This window comes from Macaca fascicularis, chromosome 1, assembly GCF_037993035.2.
Source record: "Macaca fascicularis isolate 582-1 chromosome 1, T2T-MFA8v1.1".
In the NCBI taxonomy this organism is placed as follows: Eukaryota; Metazoa; Chordata; class Mammalia; order Primates; family Cercopithecidae; genus Macaca; species Macaca fascicularis.
The window spans coordinates 37,678,818-37,693,641 of NC_088375.1; the positions used below are offsets into that span (position 1 = coordinate 37,678,818).

General features: G+C 57.1%; 1 protein-coding gene across 3 annotated transcripts in view; it reads left to right on the top strand.

The window, feature by feature from the left end:
- The window catches only part of QSOX1 (quiescin sulfhydryl oxidase 1), a 44,348-nt gene extending 30,854 nt beyond the window's left edge, over positions 1–13,494 (top strand). The window contains exons 8-13 of one of the 3 annotated variants that reach the window (XM_005540146.4): positions 1,546–1,675; positions 5,040–5,162; positions 5,896–6,043; positions 9,675–9,854; positions 11,718–12,250; positions 12,790–13,494. In XM_005540146.4, coding sequence (XP_005540203.1) covers positions 1,546–1,675; positions 5,040–5,162; positions 5,896–6,043; positions 9,675–9,854; positions 11,718–12,250; positions 12,790–12,798 — 1,123 coding nt within the window. In that variant the 3' untranslated portion in view covers positions 12,799–13,494. Of the gene's footprint in view, positions 1–1,545; positions 1,676–5,039; positions 5,163–5,895; positions 6,044–9,674; positions 9,855–11,717 lie in introns of all 3 variants that reach the window. The other 2 variants (XM_005540147.4, XM_005540145.4) reach the window with 2 other exon arrangements.
- The last annotated feature ends 1,330 nt before the right edge of the window (positions 13,495–14,824 follow it).

Here is a 14,824-nt window from a genome sequence, read left to right on the forward strand (position 1 = left end):
CAGGCACCCAACCTCACTTGAATGCCTGTGGTGTCAGTGAGCTCACTGCCTTTTCAGGTCTCCTGTGTGTGTCCACAGTCGTAAGCATGAGAGCGCCCCTCTTCTCTCTGAGGCCTCTTGGCTCTTCTGTTGTGGTTGGGCAGTGGGACAGAGCTGTAGACCTCCTGCACTGGTACCAGCTGCATACCAGGTGGAAACATCTGGCCAGGTTTCTCAGAGCTGGTCAGGACGGTGCCCCTCACAAGGGGATGCATGAGACAGTGGGGGAAAGGTGATGGCAAGAAGGACTTTGCATCTTAGCATGAGGGACTTTAAGCGTGGAAAGTGCCAAATGGAGAGACTTTTAGTAGATCAAGGGAGAAGGAGAGATTGAGAGGTGGTGTGATCATTACGATCATTCCGTCGTTATGAATGATCATTGTAATCATTCAATCATTACGATTATGCAAACCATTGACGTACTTGTAATAGCTTGGGCTGGTGTATGTGGCAGGCTGTGTGCTGGGCACCTTCCATGTGTTACCTCATTCAGTCATGGGGCCACTTCTGGAGGCAGGGCACATGAATGGAGAGGTAAACTGAGGCCCAAGGACACCAAAGTGGAGCACAGAGGAGACCTTGCCCTGAGGGAGAGCATAGGCAGCCACAGTGCATGCCCTGTGAGTTGACCTTATTGGCTCTTTCCAACCTCAGGAGGTAGCAGGGGCAGGAGCGAGTCATGTGTTTTACAGCGAGGTGACTGAGGCCCAGGAAAGTCAACTGAGTTGCCCAAGCTCACAGAACTAGCTCATGGTCAAACTGAGGCCAGAACCCAGGTCTCAAGAGACAGGGGAGGAGGCAGCCAACTTTCCTGGCCCCTGCCATCCGAACCCTGAGCCTGGACCCCAGCATGATGGGCCTGGGGCGGAGCAGCCAGCATGGAGCCTCTGTCCCTTCCCTGAGGGCTGCGGAGAGGCGTGAGATGGGCCCATCTGAGACATGAGGTCTGGCAGCTGTGAGCACATCAGCCCTGAAAGAAACACAGGCCCTGCTTTCCCTGCTGCCCCCAGCCCCCATTTCCCAGCCTTGGTGGGCAGCTAAACCCTGGTCTTTCAGAGAGGGCCCAGTTTTTCCAGACCATGTCGTGTGTTTGAACCTGCTGGTCTGACTAGTGCTGGTGTGTCTAGTGGGCTTGGCTCAGAGCTGTCCTGAGGAGTGAGTTGCTGGGGCGCTGGCTGTGGGCTTGTAGAGAGAAAACTCCTACTCCCTGCCAGGAGCTGCGGAGAGTTGTTTACATTTGTGTTTGTATTTGATCCTCTCAGCAACTTACCTGTGAGCGGTGTGTTATTGTTCATATCTTACAGATGAGGAATTGAGGCTCAGAAAAATTAGGTTATTTACCCAAGGTCACACAGCACATTTCTGGCAGAAACCAGTGGTAACTTACAAGACTGTGACCATCAGCAGTGCCCCTCCTCTTCTCTCCCTTTAGCCCTGGATGCTCCTTGCAGCCCCTGCACCATGGTTAATACCCCTTTCTTTCTCTACCTCCCTCTGGGTCCTCAGCTCCAAGATCTACATGGCTGACCTGGAATCTGCACTGCACTACATCCTGCGGATAGAAGTGGGCAGGTTCCCGGTCCTGGAAGGGCAGCGCCTGGTGGCCCTGAAAAAGTTTGTGGCAGTACTGGCCAAGGTGAGCAGGGCCATGGCCTCCCTTGTCTGTGCAATTCCACAGATGGTCAGTGTGCATTCCTGTAAGCTGGGTACCCCGTCAGCCCCTCCCTCCAGAAGCCCATGGTCTGGCTGGACACCTGGACCCACAGCTCTCCCTGTCCACCAAAGGTGCTACCCTCCAGCCTCAGCCATACCCCCCACCAGTCGCACACTGCCAAGGACAACCCTGCCGCATGCAGCAGTGTGGGTGGGACACAGGGCCCGTGCTTCCCACCTGGGGATATTTCCAGCTGATTCGGCAACTGTGGCTCTGCCTACCTGAGTCCTCAGTCAGAGCCCCAGTGTGGCTTCCCACCCCTTGCCGTGGTCAGTGGAAAAGCAGGACCCCGAGGACACCCTAGCGAAGGAGAGGATGCTCTTCTGATACTCCTTGCTTTCCTCCCAGTCTGACCCGATCTCTGGCCCTGGCCATGCCTTCCTTATTCCTTTATAGTTTCCCTGGGAAGGTGGCTACTCCACGAAGGGTAGCTCCTATTTATTGAGGACCTGATGTTTGTCTAGGATTTAATCCTCTTAACTACTTTGTGAGGTGGGCGGTTTATTTTGTCCACCCCGATTTAAGAGGCCCAGGGAGCTCAAGTGCCATGCCTTCATTCTGCCAGCCCGGAGGTGTTCTGGTCAGGCCTTGAGCCTGTGCTCCTCCCTCTCTGAAGGTGAGAGGTGGCTGCCACTCCCTCTCTGCCCCCTTCCCTTTGGTTCCAGATCCTGGCCAGTGCGTCCTTGCTGGAAACCCGGGACTCTGCTGCTCAGTACTGCTGAGTCAGATGTGGCTCTGGGCACTTCGGGTTTGGCTGTGGGCTCAGCCTTCCTTGGCCCTGGGGCCCGGATCTGAGCCCGCCCTCCTCAGTACGGGTCTGCAGGAAGCTGGGGCTGCCCTCGGGGTGATTTGTGTCTCTCCTTGGGAACTTTCTGCCAGCCTGATCCCTTCTTCGCACCTCCTTGTCCTGACCCCCTGGCTTGGTCGCATGCATGCACGGTGACACAGAGGGCCTGACAGGGACGTTTCAGCCTAAGGTAGGACCATCATTTGCCCCTCACAGAAGTCCCATGCAGAACGAGCTCTTGTTCTTCAGTCCATTGGCATAATAAAGACCTTTCCTCCAAGGCTGAGAGCTGTTTGGTCTTCACAGTGCAGAGACCTGGGGTTGTCAACCTAGAGACTCAGAGGGGAAAAGTTCAGAACGGTCCCATGTACGGTCCCTCCTCCTGACCCATGAAGGAGAGCCCCCAGCATGCTTTCCCAGCATGCCTCAGACACCCCACCACCCTATCCAGTACCCTCCAAAGGGGTCACCCCAGGAAGATCGGCTTGTGTACTGCTCACATCTCTCAGCTGTGCTCACACTTGCTACTTTCTTTGTCCCCAGTGGGGCTGTTTGCAGCCAGTATGGGGGGAAAGAATGAGATACAGGTCCCTGAGCTGGGTAGAGGCTTAAGCATCACCCTCTCCGTGCTTGCTGAGTCTCCGCCTTCAGCAAGGGCTGGGAATGAGCTTGAGATGAAGATGCCTGCCCTGCCAGAGCTAGGGCCCTGAGAGAGGGCAGGGCTGGCAGTGGGGTGTAGGACAGAGGGAAGCCGGGGATGCCCAGCAGTAGCAGTAGAGGCACCTGGGGCACGGGCCTGGAGACCCTCTGTTTGGGTTTTGCCCGCACATCCTCTGGGGTCTGCAGAGTATTCTGGTCCTTGCCTTGCTTGGGTAGCTTCTTCCTGAATAGTAGTATCCTAGCAGCTACCATTTCTTCAGCCCTGCCGGTGCCTGCAGTGCTCTTTGTATATTAGCTCCTCATTCTGTTTCTCAGAGCAGACTCCACAGCATGGCTTCTAGTATGATCTCCGTTTCATAGAAGGTGAAACAAAGCCCCAGAGAGCTAAAGCACCTTGCCAGGGTCCTCCAGCTGGTGAGGGGCTGGGCAGGGAGCCACACCCACTCGCATCCAGCCCATGCCAGTTACCACCGAGTGCCCGGTGCTCACAGGCCCAAACGCCTAAGGATGCGAGCGCACACTCTGCTGGCTCCCCCGGCGAGCTGCCAGCCCTGCAGGTGCCCGGTCAGTCAGGAGGCCCTCTGCATGTCCTGGCGGTGCCCTTCCACCCTGCCTGTCCCAGCCCGTGCTCCCCCCTGTGAGCAGCTGGCGGGAGCGGCCACTGGGTGGCGTGTGGGCGCCAGAGTTTCCGTGCTCCCAGTTGTCCAGAGCTCCTTAATTCATCCTTCCTTCTGGCACTGTCGCCTTAGAAGGGGAAGTTTCCAAGTCGGGATGATGGCGAAGGTCAGTGAGAAGTGCTGACTTCAAGCTATAAATTTGTGCGTGAGTCCCAGAGGCCCGTGTGGGCTCACCAGGAGGGCACGTGTGAAAGCATGGTCTTTTCCAGCCACTTCTCACTCTGGGGGAAGGTGTCCAGCCCAATGTGTGATAGGACTATTTAATGGCTTTCTCAGAGGAATGGCTCTGTTAGCAGGTTTTCCTGTTCAGTTACCATTCATATCGCCAGTACCCTTCTCCGCTCAAATGTTTGTCTTCGCTGCAAGTTTCTCAGGGTCCTCATCCCCTCAGCCAGCCTTGTGGTTTTATCTGACCAGCTCGTTACTGTGCCCCTCTTTTTCCTGCCCTCCTCCCCTTGTGCTGTGCATGTGCACGCAGACACACACACACACACACACACGCACACATACACACATACGTCCTCCTTCTGGGAGTCCTTGTGGTTTTAAAGTGCTGATACTAATCAGATTTGAGTTGACTTATTGTCAGAGTAGCTTTTCATGCTCCTCAGAGACCACTGGGAGTTACCATCAAGATCTGGATCTTGGCTGTGAGCCCCTGGCCTGGCTGGTCCTCACTGGCAGCCCATGGAATCCAAATGAAAGGTCTCGTGCCCACCTAGCCCAGCTGGCCAGTCAGTTGGCAAGTCAGCTGTATCCAAGGACCACCCAAAGACAGGACTGTGTGGCCCAGGGCTCCCAGCAGCCCTGGCAAGGGGCACAAGTGCTCCCGCCTTCCTCCCAGTGGTGGCACATGGTTGGGGGATGCTGCACAGGAGCCTGCGGTGTGAGAGAGGGAGACTTCCAGGACCCCACCCCACTTAGAGTGAGCACCTTCCCTTCCCCATCTTCTAGCCTTACCAGGTGTCCCAGAGCAAAGGTAGTACAGAAGTCACATTTGTGTCTTAGTTAGAATGTTTTCCTGGTGGTTTTGGAACTTTCCACAATCCCCCCCACTCCCTGCCCCTCCAGCCTGCTTCTGCATAGCTTCCTACCATCTGCAGGACGGGGAACGTGGGGAATTGCTTTTCACTCTCCAGCTTCTGCTTGTTCCTCCCCACAGTATTTCCCTGGCCGGCCCTTAGTCCAGAACTTCCTGCACTCCGTGAATGAATGGCTCAAGAGGCAGAAGAGAAATAAAATTCCCTACAGTTTCTTTAAAACTGTCCTGGATGACAGGAAAGAGGTGAGTATGGGAAGCAAATAAAGATGTCTCCATCCTTCATATTTATGAGAGTGCAAGGGGTTAAAAAAACCTCCTTTGCCAGTTTGCACCAGGGAGTCAGTGGTCTTGGTTGGGTCCTTCCATTAATAATTAATAAATGACTATTGATTGAGCTGTCTATGCATACATCTCATTTAATCTTCATAACGTTAGTGGAAGGTAGATATTCTCCCCATTTAGCAGATGAAGAAACAGTAGTTTGAAGAGGTTAAGCAACTTGTCTGGGATCATGCAGCCAGTAAGTGTTTGGGCTGGGATGAAAACTTGGTGAGACACCTGTGCTGCCTCTTAGCGTGTGGTGCTGCTCAGCATGGCCTCCCTGGCCCTCTCCAGGGCACCTTCTGGGCTCCTGCTCATGCTGCTGTTTGCAAAAGTGGGTCACTGCAGCCAGCAAAGGTGTAAATCCTTACAGACTTGTAGGGTGTCAAATCTCGAAGAGACCTCAGAAATAACCCCCTTGTTTTACAGCTGGGGAAGTTGAGGCTAGAACGGGATGCAACTTGATCTGGGTCACAGCTTTTTAGGTGTGCTGCTGCTTCAGTGGGTGGAGCTGGTGAAAGGGAAATGCCACCTTTGAGGTGATAGACTGAGGGACCTCATTTGTCTTAGGGCTCTGTCTCCTAGAAGCTTCTCTCTCTGCCTCTCGCATCCTTTTCATTCTCCATATGTGCACTCACACTTGTGTGTCCCTTAGGGTGCTGTTCTCGCCAAGAAGGTGAACTGGATTGGCTGCCAGGGGAGTGAGCCACATTTCCGGGGCTTTCCCTGCTCCCTGTGGGTCCTCTTCCACTTCTTGACTGTGCAGGCAGCTCGGCAAAATGTAGATCACTCACAGGAAGCAGGTACGTCCAGGGCCTGTTCACCCCACTGTGCCTCCGACCCTGCTCTGTTCGACCCTCCAAGGGGAGAGGCAGCAGGGCATCTCCCTTGAATTTCCCCACTGGCTCCCAACTGCCAGAGGATGGGGAGAGTCAGCCTTGGGGCTCCGGCAGGATTGCTGTATCTGCAGGTAGCCCCACATGGCCAGAATAGCACCGATCCCAGGAGGGAACAGACTTTGGGAATTCGCCCAGTCCTGTCCTCGGCCCCGGGAGCTCGGAGGCTGAGGCCTCTCCCTGGCTTTCTCCGGGCTTATAGTTTGCTTTGCTTTCAGTCTTCATGAAAAATTTGCGATTCTCTTTTTTTATACTCTTAACAAAGAAAGAAACGTGTGTTTCACAGTTTACATGGCTGACACATAGCAGGCACTTTGAGCAATTTTATTGTGCTTCCCACTGGAAAACAATTTCCTGGGGGAAGCTGGGGAAACACATTTCCCCCACTGCCTCGTATTGTCCACAAACTGCACCACCATGCTCTCTGGCCACGCTGCCCCACGCCTGCTTTTGAAGACTGAAAGGGTGCGCATCCAATTCAATCCACACATCCACACTGATTCAGGAATCAGGTTTCTATCAGGCTGTGACTTGGCTTGGAGGATAGATACATGGGTGAAAAGGGTGACAGTGCCTGCTCTTGGTGGACCTCTAGTGTGAGGCTCGGGGACAGAGAGGCCTGCAGTGCACCAGGGCTGGGGCCATGGCAGAGAGAAGGATGTGGGGGTGAAGAGAGGGTGGGCTCGACGCCATTGGGAAGGGGCCCCAGGCCTCACGGGATGAGTTGAGGGGTGATGGGTGAGTAGGGATTCTGCCAGGAGAGGAGCATCCCAGCAGAGGGAGCAGCCTGTGCAGAGCCCCACGAATCAGAGGAACTGCCGGGCAGTGGTGTGGGAAGCCAGTGCGTATGGAGCCTCTCCACCATGCCGTGTGGCACTGCAGGAGCCAGGGACACAGCAGCATATGGGACAGGTCCCTGTCCCCCCAGGGCCAGTATCTGAGTGGCAGGAGACAGACACAGAGGGATGGTTTCAGCCATGATGACGAACGCTGAGGAAGACAAAGCACAGCAGCGCTGGAGCGGGTGCTGTCTGGAGAGGGGTCTGGGGACGGCTTCCCTGTGGAGGGCCCGGCGCTGGGACCCAGGTGGAGAGGAGGAGGCAGTGTGGGACATCTGGGAAGAGAGCCTCCCAGGCTGTATTGGTGTCCTTGGACTGTGCTGACGAATGTCAGTCTAGGGCTCAGACAGTAGACGTTTGTTGTCTCAGTTCTGGAGACTGAAGTGCAAGGCAGAGGTCTCGGGGCTGGTTTCTTCGAGCCTCTCTCCTTGGCTGGGCGGCGGTCATCTTCTCCCTGTGTCTCCATGCAGTTGTCCCTCTCCCAATCCATGTCCAAATTCCTCTTCCTGCAAGGACACCAGTCCTATTGGATTAGGACCCACCCAAATGACCTCATTTTACCTTCCTTACCTCTTTAAAGACCCTGTCTCCAAATACAGCCACATTCTGAGAGGCTGGGGATTAGGGCTTCAACATAGGAATTTGGGGGGACATAATTGGGCCCATAGCACAGGCCAGGGACCAGCAGGTGCAGAGGACAAGCCTGGTGTGTGGGCAGCACCGAAGAAGGCTGCTGTGACCGGAGGGAGGGAGGCGAGGCTGCAGAGAGAGGCCGGGGTGGAGGTGAGCACTCAAGGGCTCAGAGGCCTTGGTGAGGGCAGGGTTTGGAGGTTGGTGTTGGCATTTTGAGAAGCCACTGGAGAGTCTAACAGAAGTGACAGACGGTTGACACTTTAGAAAGGTAGAGGATGGGCTCTTGTGGGGCAGGGGGAGGCAGGGCGGCCGAGGAGGGAGCTGCGGAGCTCGCCCAGCAGTGGTGGTGGGGCCTGGACTGGGGTTGTCACTGTGTCCCTGGAGGAAGTGGTCAGATTTGGGGATATGTTAAAGGCAGAGCTGAGGGACTTACTGATAGATTGGAGGAAGGGTATGTGGGAAGCAGGACTCAGGTGGACTCCCAGGTTGTGGGGCCTGTGGATGACGGTCCTGTCAGCTGAGGAGTCAGGGGCTCGGGGTGGGAGGGTGGAATCAATGGCCCACTTTGTGTCAGTGGACCTCCCAGTGGAGGTGTGCACAGCTGAGTCTGGAGTTCCAGGGAGAGGTCTGGGATAGAGAGATCAGCTTTTAGTCGTTAGTAGCATCAGAGCTCAAGCCATGGGACTGGATGAGCTCCCTGGTAGGGAGGTAGAGAAGAGTGCTGAGGACTGAGCCCTGAGCATCAAACCGCCAGCAAAGGAGGCTGAAAGGGAGAGGCCATGGTGATTTCAAGGGGGCCCAGAGTCCAGTGTTTCAAACAGAGGTGTAGTCATTGGGGTCAGGGCTGCTGCAGGTGGCACAAGATGAGGACATCTCTAGCAAGGGCTGTGTCAGTGGCGTAGTGGAGGTCATGGCCTGGTTGGATTTGGCTGAAGAGAGACCAGGAGGCAAAATTCTGGAGATAGTGAGCAGGAACTGGGGTGTGACTGGGTTAGAGGGACTTCTTTATGATCATCCTTTTCCCCAGTTGGAATGATCCCTTATCAGGGGAGAAGTGGATGATATAGTAAAGAAAGAAAACATTAACGGGAGTGAAATCCTGGAGGAGGTGAGGAGTAGGGCAGCCCGAGCAGCAGCGGAGACAGAGGCTGAGACCACCAGGGCCGTGTAGTGAGGCCTTGTGGTGGGGAGGTGGGCACCTGTGCTGGGTGCGGAAGACCAAGCTGAGAAGGCAGAGGAGAGAGAGAGAGGCAGGCATGGACTGCTGCGGGTCTCACCTTGCCAGGAGTGACAAAAGAGTAAGGGTGCCAGTGTCCTGCTGCGTGAAGGGGTAAAAGCAGGAGATTGGCTTCTAAAGGCCTGGGAGGTTTGTGGTAGGAAGGAGTGAGCTTGGAGGCAGGCACCAGCAGCCCTAGAGCCTGAGGGTGAAGGACTTAGGAGGGGTGTGTTTGAGTAGGAGTGGTGTCTTCAGCGGGGAGCCTGGTTTCAGTTAGAGCAAGAAAGTGGGGCTGGTTAACAGGCCTTTGCTCATGCCAGTCCGGAGGACCCAGTGGGTGGGCGGGGTGGGGGGAGTGGAAGGGGAGAGCGAGGAGAGACGGAGACAGATTAGGGTATGCGCAGGCCAGGTCCAGGCCCGAGGGAGGTGAGGCATGGTGGAAGCAAGTCAGACAGGCAGCATGAGTGGGTGGGGAGGAGGGGCCTGGGGCTAGGGCAGTGGCCCTGTGGCCCCTGCTGGCCTCTCCTACCAGTGTCACAAAGAGACCAAGTGTCCTGCCAAAGAGTGTGGACTTTATCCTGGGTGTGAGTGACAAGCGCCCAGGTGAGTGGCAGGGAAGGGGATCCAGGTTTAGGAGTTTAAGGGGGATGCGGTCTCCTATAAAGTGATCCTGGCAGGTAGAGAAGTAGACAAGGGGACACTGGGCCTCTGCTGGCATAGGCTGGGGTGTGTGGCACCTGTGCAGGGGTGGCCACGGCAGGATAGGGGACAGCAGGGTGGCTTGGGGAGGCAACGGCTGTGGGACTGGCAGCCTGAAGGGCTGGTGCATGGCGTCTCCTCTCCCCTGTAGCCAAGGCCCAGGAGGTCCTCCCAGCCATCCGAGGCTACGTGCACTACTTCTTTGGCTGCCGAGACTGCGCTGGCCACTTTGAGAAGATGGCTGCTGCCTCCATGCACCGGGTGGGGAGTCCCAACGCTGCTGTCCTCTGGCTCTGGTCTAGCCACAACAGGGTCAACGCTCGCCTTGCAGGTAAGGAAGGGCCATCCCTAAGGCTGGAGTCACCTGTGGGAGACGACAGGGTGAGGATACTTTGGAGTCTTAGGCCAAAAGTTGGGGAAGGGACACTCATTGTCCCCTCAGTCACAGCCCAGCCCTGTTAACCAATGCCAGTATCATCAGCCCCATTTTCGAGATGAGGAAACCAAGGCTTTAACACTGTAAGACCCTGGCCTTCCCATGCCGTTGCTCACTTTCCCTGCTCTAGGGCCCGTCTTTAGCCTGCTGGGGTCCCTCTCCCGCCTCCCCTGCTCTGCCTTCTGGCTGTTGGTCCCTTACTCAAACTGCTAGGGTGGAGGGAGCTCGGGTTCTCTCTCCCTGGGAAGGGTCTGATGAGAGAAGGGGCTGGAGTAGACCAGGTCCTTCCTGGAAATACCAGGTACCGGCTCCCAGGAGGGAGCCTTGCCCTCTGCGTTCCCTCATTACGGTGCTTCCTTTTCCTTATGCGCACGAGTCTGATGGCTCTAACAGGCAAACACATTAAACTCCAGGGAGCTGGGTGGGGAGGGAGCCATCTGTGGACAGGAGGCAGCCTGTGTGTCGGGAGAGAGTGGTGCACGTGGCTGTGACAGCCTCCCAGGGGCGGGAGACCGGGGCGGAGCCGAGGTTAAAGGAGCTGAATGGAGCAGGTGGTGGTGCAGGCGCAGGCACTTGGTCGTGGTCTCCTGGGGCCTCCTACTTTGAAAGGAAGACACGTGCCTGTCTTCTCCTTCCCCCTGCCCCGCCCCACCCCTGCCACCAAATGCTCCGTTTGACCCTTCAGCCCCTTGACCTCATCAGGCTCCCAGCTGCTGCTGGAGGGCCAGGAGCCGGGCCCTCTCCCTGAGGGGCCAGAAGCAGGGTGGTTCCCTCCTCTCTCTGGTGGGGTCCTTTCAGAAGAAACTCAGAATTGCCAGGCACAAGCTGAGAGCCCCCTCCGCAAGGCCTGATCACTATGACTCATGACTGGACCCTCCACTCTGCTTGTTGCCCCTCCCCGGAATAACCATTCTGACTTGCTTGCCACTTGCTGCTGCTGCTCCTGCTTCCTTGTAGTTAACAACTTGTCCCCCTATTAAAACCTTTAGGAGAGGTGCTTCTACAGAAGGCTGATGCATTCCCTGGGCAACACTGCATGAGGGGCTGGTGGCCATGGCTCACCCTCTGGGACTTATCCAGAGGCTGCCTAGAGGGCTGGCCCCACCTGGGGTACCAACAGCCTGCAGCCCCAGCAGCACCCTGACTCTTCCAAGTACCCCTCAGGTCTCCCCCAAACTACCCCTTGGAGCCCACCCCTACCCTAGAGGGCTGCTGCTGGGTAAAGGCAAGGATTGCCATGAGCGGCTGACTCTTGCTCTAAAACACATTTTCCCTTGAATTGACAAGGTAACCTATTTGCGCAGTTTGTAATTTGGAAAATGTAGGAAAAAGGCAAAAAAAAGACGAACACAAGCCGACCAACCAAAGACTGCAAAACAGATCAAAATGAGTATTCTTGCCCTTTTCCATGTCTGGTTCTGGGGTACAAGCTGGTTGTAAAGTCCACAAAGCAGGACAGTGGGTCTGGCCAACACTGGGAAGTGACTGAGATGGTGCTCTTCACGCTTCCCTGGAAAACCACGGAGGGCCGGGGCTGAGGGCTAGGTGGATCCGCCGCCTCCTCCAGGCTGCCATCTGTTGAGCTCCCACTATGGGCTAGTGTTTGTAATCTGTATTTCCTCATTTCCCATCGTCTGGAAGGGCAGTGGCAAGCCCTTTCTGCAGACAAGGAAGCTGGCATTCTGAGTGGAGGAGTGTGGTCTGGGCTTTTGGGTGGGACTGATGTCACCGCCAGCCTATATATGCTTCCCTCTGTAGGTGCCCCCAGCGAGGACCCCCAGTTCCCCAAGGTGCAGTGGCCGCCCCGTGAACTTTGTTCTGCCTGCCACAATGAACGCCTGGATGTGCCCGTGTGGGACGTGGAAGCCACCCTTAACTTCCTCAAGGCCCACTTCTCCCCAAGCAACATCATCCTGGACTTCCCTGCAGCTGGGTCAGCTGCCCGGAGGGATGCGCAGAATGTGGCAGCTGCCCCAGAGCTGGCAATGGGAGCCCTGGAGCTGGAAGGCCGGAATTCAACTCTGGACCCTGGGAAGCCTGAGATGATGAAGTCCCCCGCAAACACCACCCCAGATGTGCCAGCTGAGAGACCTGAGGCAAGTCGCCCCCCGAAGCTGCGCCCTGGCCTCGGAGCTGCACCAGGCCAGGAGCCTCCTGAGCACATGGCAGAGCTTCAGAGGAATGAGCGGGAGCAGCCGCGTGGGCAGTGGCACTTGAGCAAGCGAGACACAGGGGCTGCATTGCTGGCCGAGTCCCGGGCTGAGAAGAACCGCCTCTGGGGCCCTTCGGAGGTCAGGCGTGTGGGCCGCAGCTCCAAGCAGCTGGTCGACATCCCTGAGGGCCAGCTGGAGGCCCGAGCTGGGCGGGGCCGAGGCCAGTGGCTGCAGGTGCTGGGAGGGGGCTTCTCCCACCTGGACATCAGCCTCTGTGTGGGGCTCTACTCCCTGTCCTTCATGGGCCTGCTGGCCATGTACACCTACTTCCGGGCCAAGATAAGGGCCCTGAAGGGCCATGCTGGCCACCCTGCAGCCTGAACCACCTGGGGAGGAGGCGGGAGAGGGAGCTGCCATCTGTTAGGCTCCTCGAGCCCCCTGACCCCGTTCCCTCCCCTCCCACCCCTTGCTCCTTGTCTGGCCTAGAAGTGTGGGAAATTCAGGAAAACCAGTTGCTCCAGTGAAGCTTCTTGGGGCTGCTAGGACAGAGAGCTCCTTTGACACAAAAGACAGGAGCAGGGTCCAGGTTCCCCTGCTGTGCAGGGAGGGCAGCCCCGGGCAGCGGGCGAAGGGCAGCTCAGTCCCTGGCCTCTCAGCACCACATTCCTGTTTTTCAGCTTATTTGAAGTCCTGCCTCATTCTCACTGGAGCCTCAGTCTCTCCTGCTTGGTCTTGGCCCTAAATTGGGGCAAGTGAAGCCAGAGGAGGGTGCCCTGAGCTGGGTGGGCTGGAGTGGAACTCCTCACTAGCTGCTGGGCTCCGCCCACCCTGCTCCCTTCCGGACAATGAAGAAGCCTTTGCACCCTGGGAGGAAGGACCACCCCGAGCCCTCTATGCCTGGCCAGCCTCCAGCTCCTCAGACCTCCTGGGTGGGGTTTGGCTTCAGGGTGGGGTTTAGAAGCTTCTGGAAGTCGTGCTGGTCTCCCAGGTGAGGCAAGCCATGGTTGCTGGGCTGTGGGGTGAGTGGCTTGCTTGGCGGGACCTGATGAGTCGGTGGCATGGGAAGGATGTGGGTCTCCAGTGCCTTGGCCCTGGCGTAGCTGCAGGAGGAGATGGGGGCTTTCGCTTCTCCCCGTTGAGCTCTGCCCCCTCTGAGCCTGGTCTTTTGTCCTTTTTTATTTTGGTCTCTAAGATAAATGTTCGTCTTTGGAGGGTGCTGGGTAGAAGCTAGGGAGGGGAGTGCCTTCTCTCTCCAGATTTCACCTTCCAGCGTGCAGAAGTTAGAAGGGTCTGAGGGAGGGGGCAGTGCCTTACACATGCTTGATTCCCACGCTACCCCCTGCTTGGTAGGCGTGTGGAATAAATTATTTTTGTTAAGGCAAGCATTGGTGTGTTCTTTAACTTGCTACTTGGAGACCTAGTGTCCAGGTCTGGACAGAGTGCATGGAGACCAACCCCACCTGGAATGCAGCCAGACTCGATGTCCCTCAGCACACACGGCTCCTGGCCACAGACTGCCCATAGAGCTGTCCGCACCCAAACGCCACGGCCTCCTCATGCACGGGGACAGGCCTCTGGATGTGCAGCCTTGCCACCCCTGCCCCAATCCTCCCTGAGAGCTCCTGCCTCAGCGCCCTGGGCCGGCGAGGGAGGAGCCTGTCTGCACCTGCCTAGTTCCAGCTCCTGCAGGAAGGAAGGGCTTGTTGGTCAGAGCTGCCCGGCTGGCCACTCGGTGGGGAGGAGTCAGCCAGGATTAGAGAGCCTGCCCCTAATCCGGCCTGCTGGGTTTTACAAGGATCAGAGCCGCAGATAATGAACCTCATTAAGGGGGAGCAGGAGCCTCAATCCGATTTGAGGTTTTCTCTTTGACATCTTCACTCTGCTCAGATGGCCTGGGCGCTGTGTGGAGCAGGTGGGATGCCAAGGCCACTCCCGCTATGGGGCAGCTGGGGAGGGGGAGGGACGGCAGTCTCCCTGCATGTTTCCCTGGACCCCGTTAGTTGCAATGCCTTGCTGGGCTCCTGGGGTGGATTCTCTCTCTGTGCCCCTGCTCCAGGCACCCACCGGCTCCATCCTCCTGGTTGTGCTCTGCACCTCCTGCTACCCTGGGCTGGCCCTGGCTGGGGGCCTGAGAGACAGATGGGAACCCACAATCAGGACCCAACCCTGGCCTGCAGGAGGGAGACAGAGGCTCCCAGGGCCAGTGCCCTGTGTGCCCACTGGACCAAGGCCACTGAATAAGCCTGTCCCTCACCCCCTAAGGGCTCCTCGCCCAATGCCAAGTGCAGGGGATTTCTGTCAGCAAGCCCTGTGGCTCCAGTGACCCTATTTCTAAAGCCAAACTCAGTCTCCTAGAATTAGGGCTACGTTGGAAACGCTGTCGCAGCAACCCGGGCGGCACAGTGTGTAGCCCATTCTCCAGGCCCACGAAGTGGTGTGGACCTCCCACCTCACAGCTGCCTCTGGCAGCCGAACCTCTTTTCGCCCAGCCCCAGCCCCGCTGGTTGATAAACCGGTGGGCCTCCTCAGCAGCGTGGCTGCCTTTCACCTTGATTTCCCCAGGGCTCTCCGCAGCATCGACAAACTAGCCTCGCCCGCCAGCTGGGTCCTCCCCCCACCCAGTCTGCCAGGCTGGGAGCTGGGGCCTGCTGAGTCTGGAATGCCCTTCTAGAAGGCTTCTCTAGAGGCTCCCCTGGCAAGAGAGGGTCCCAA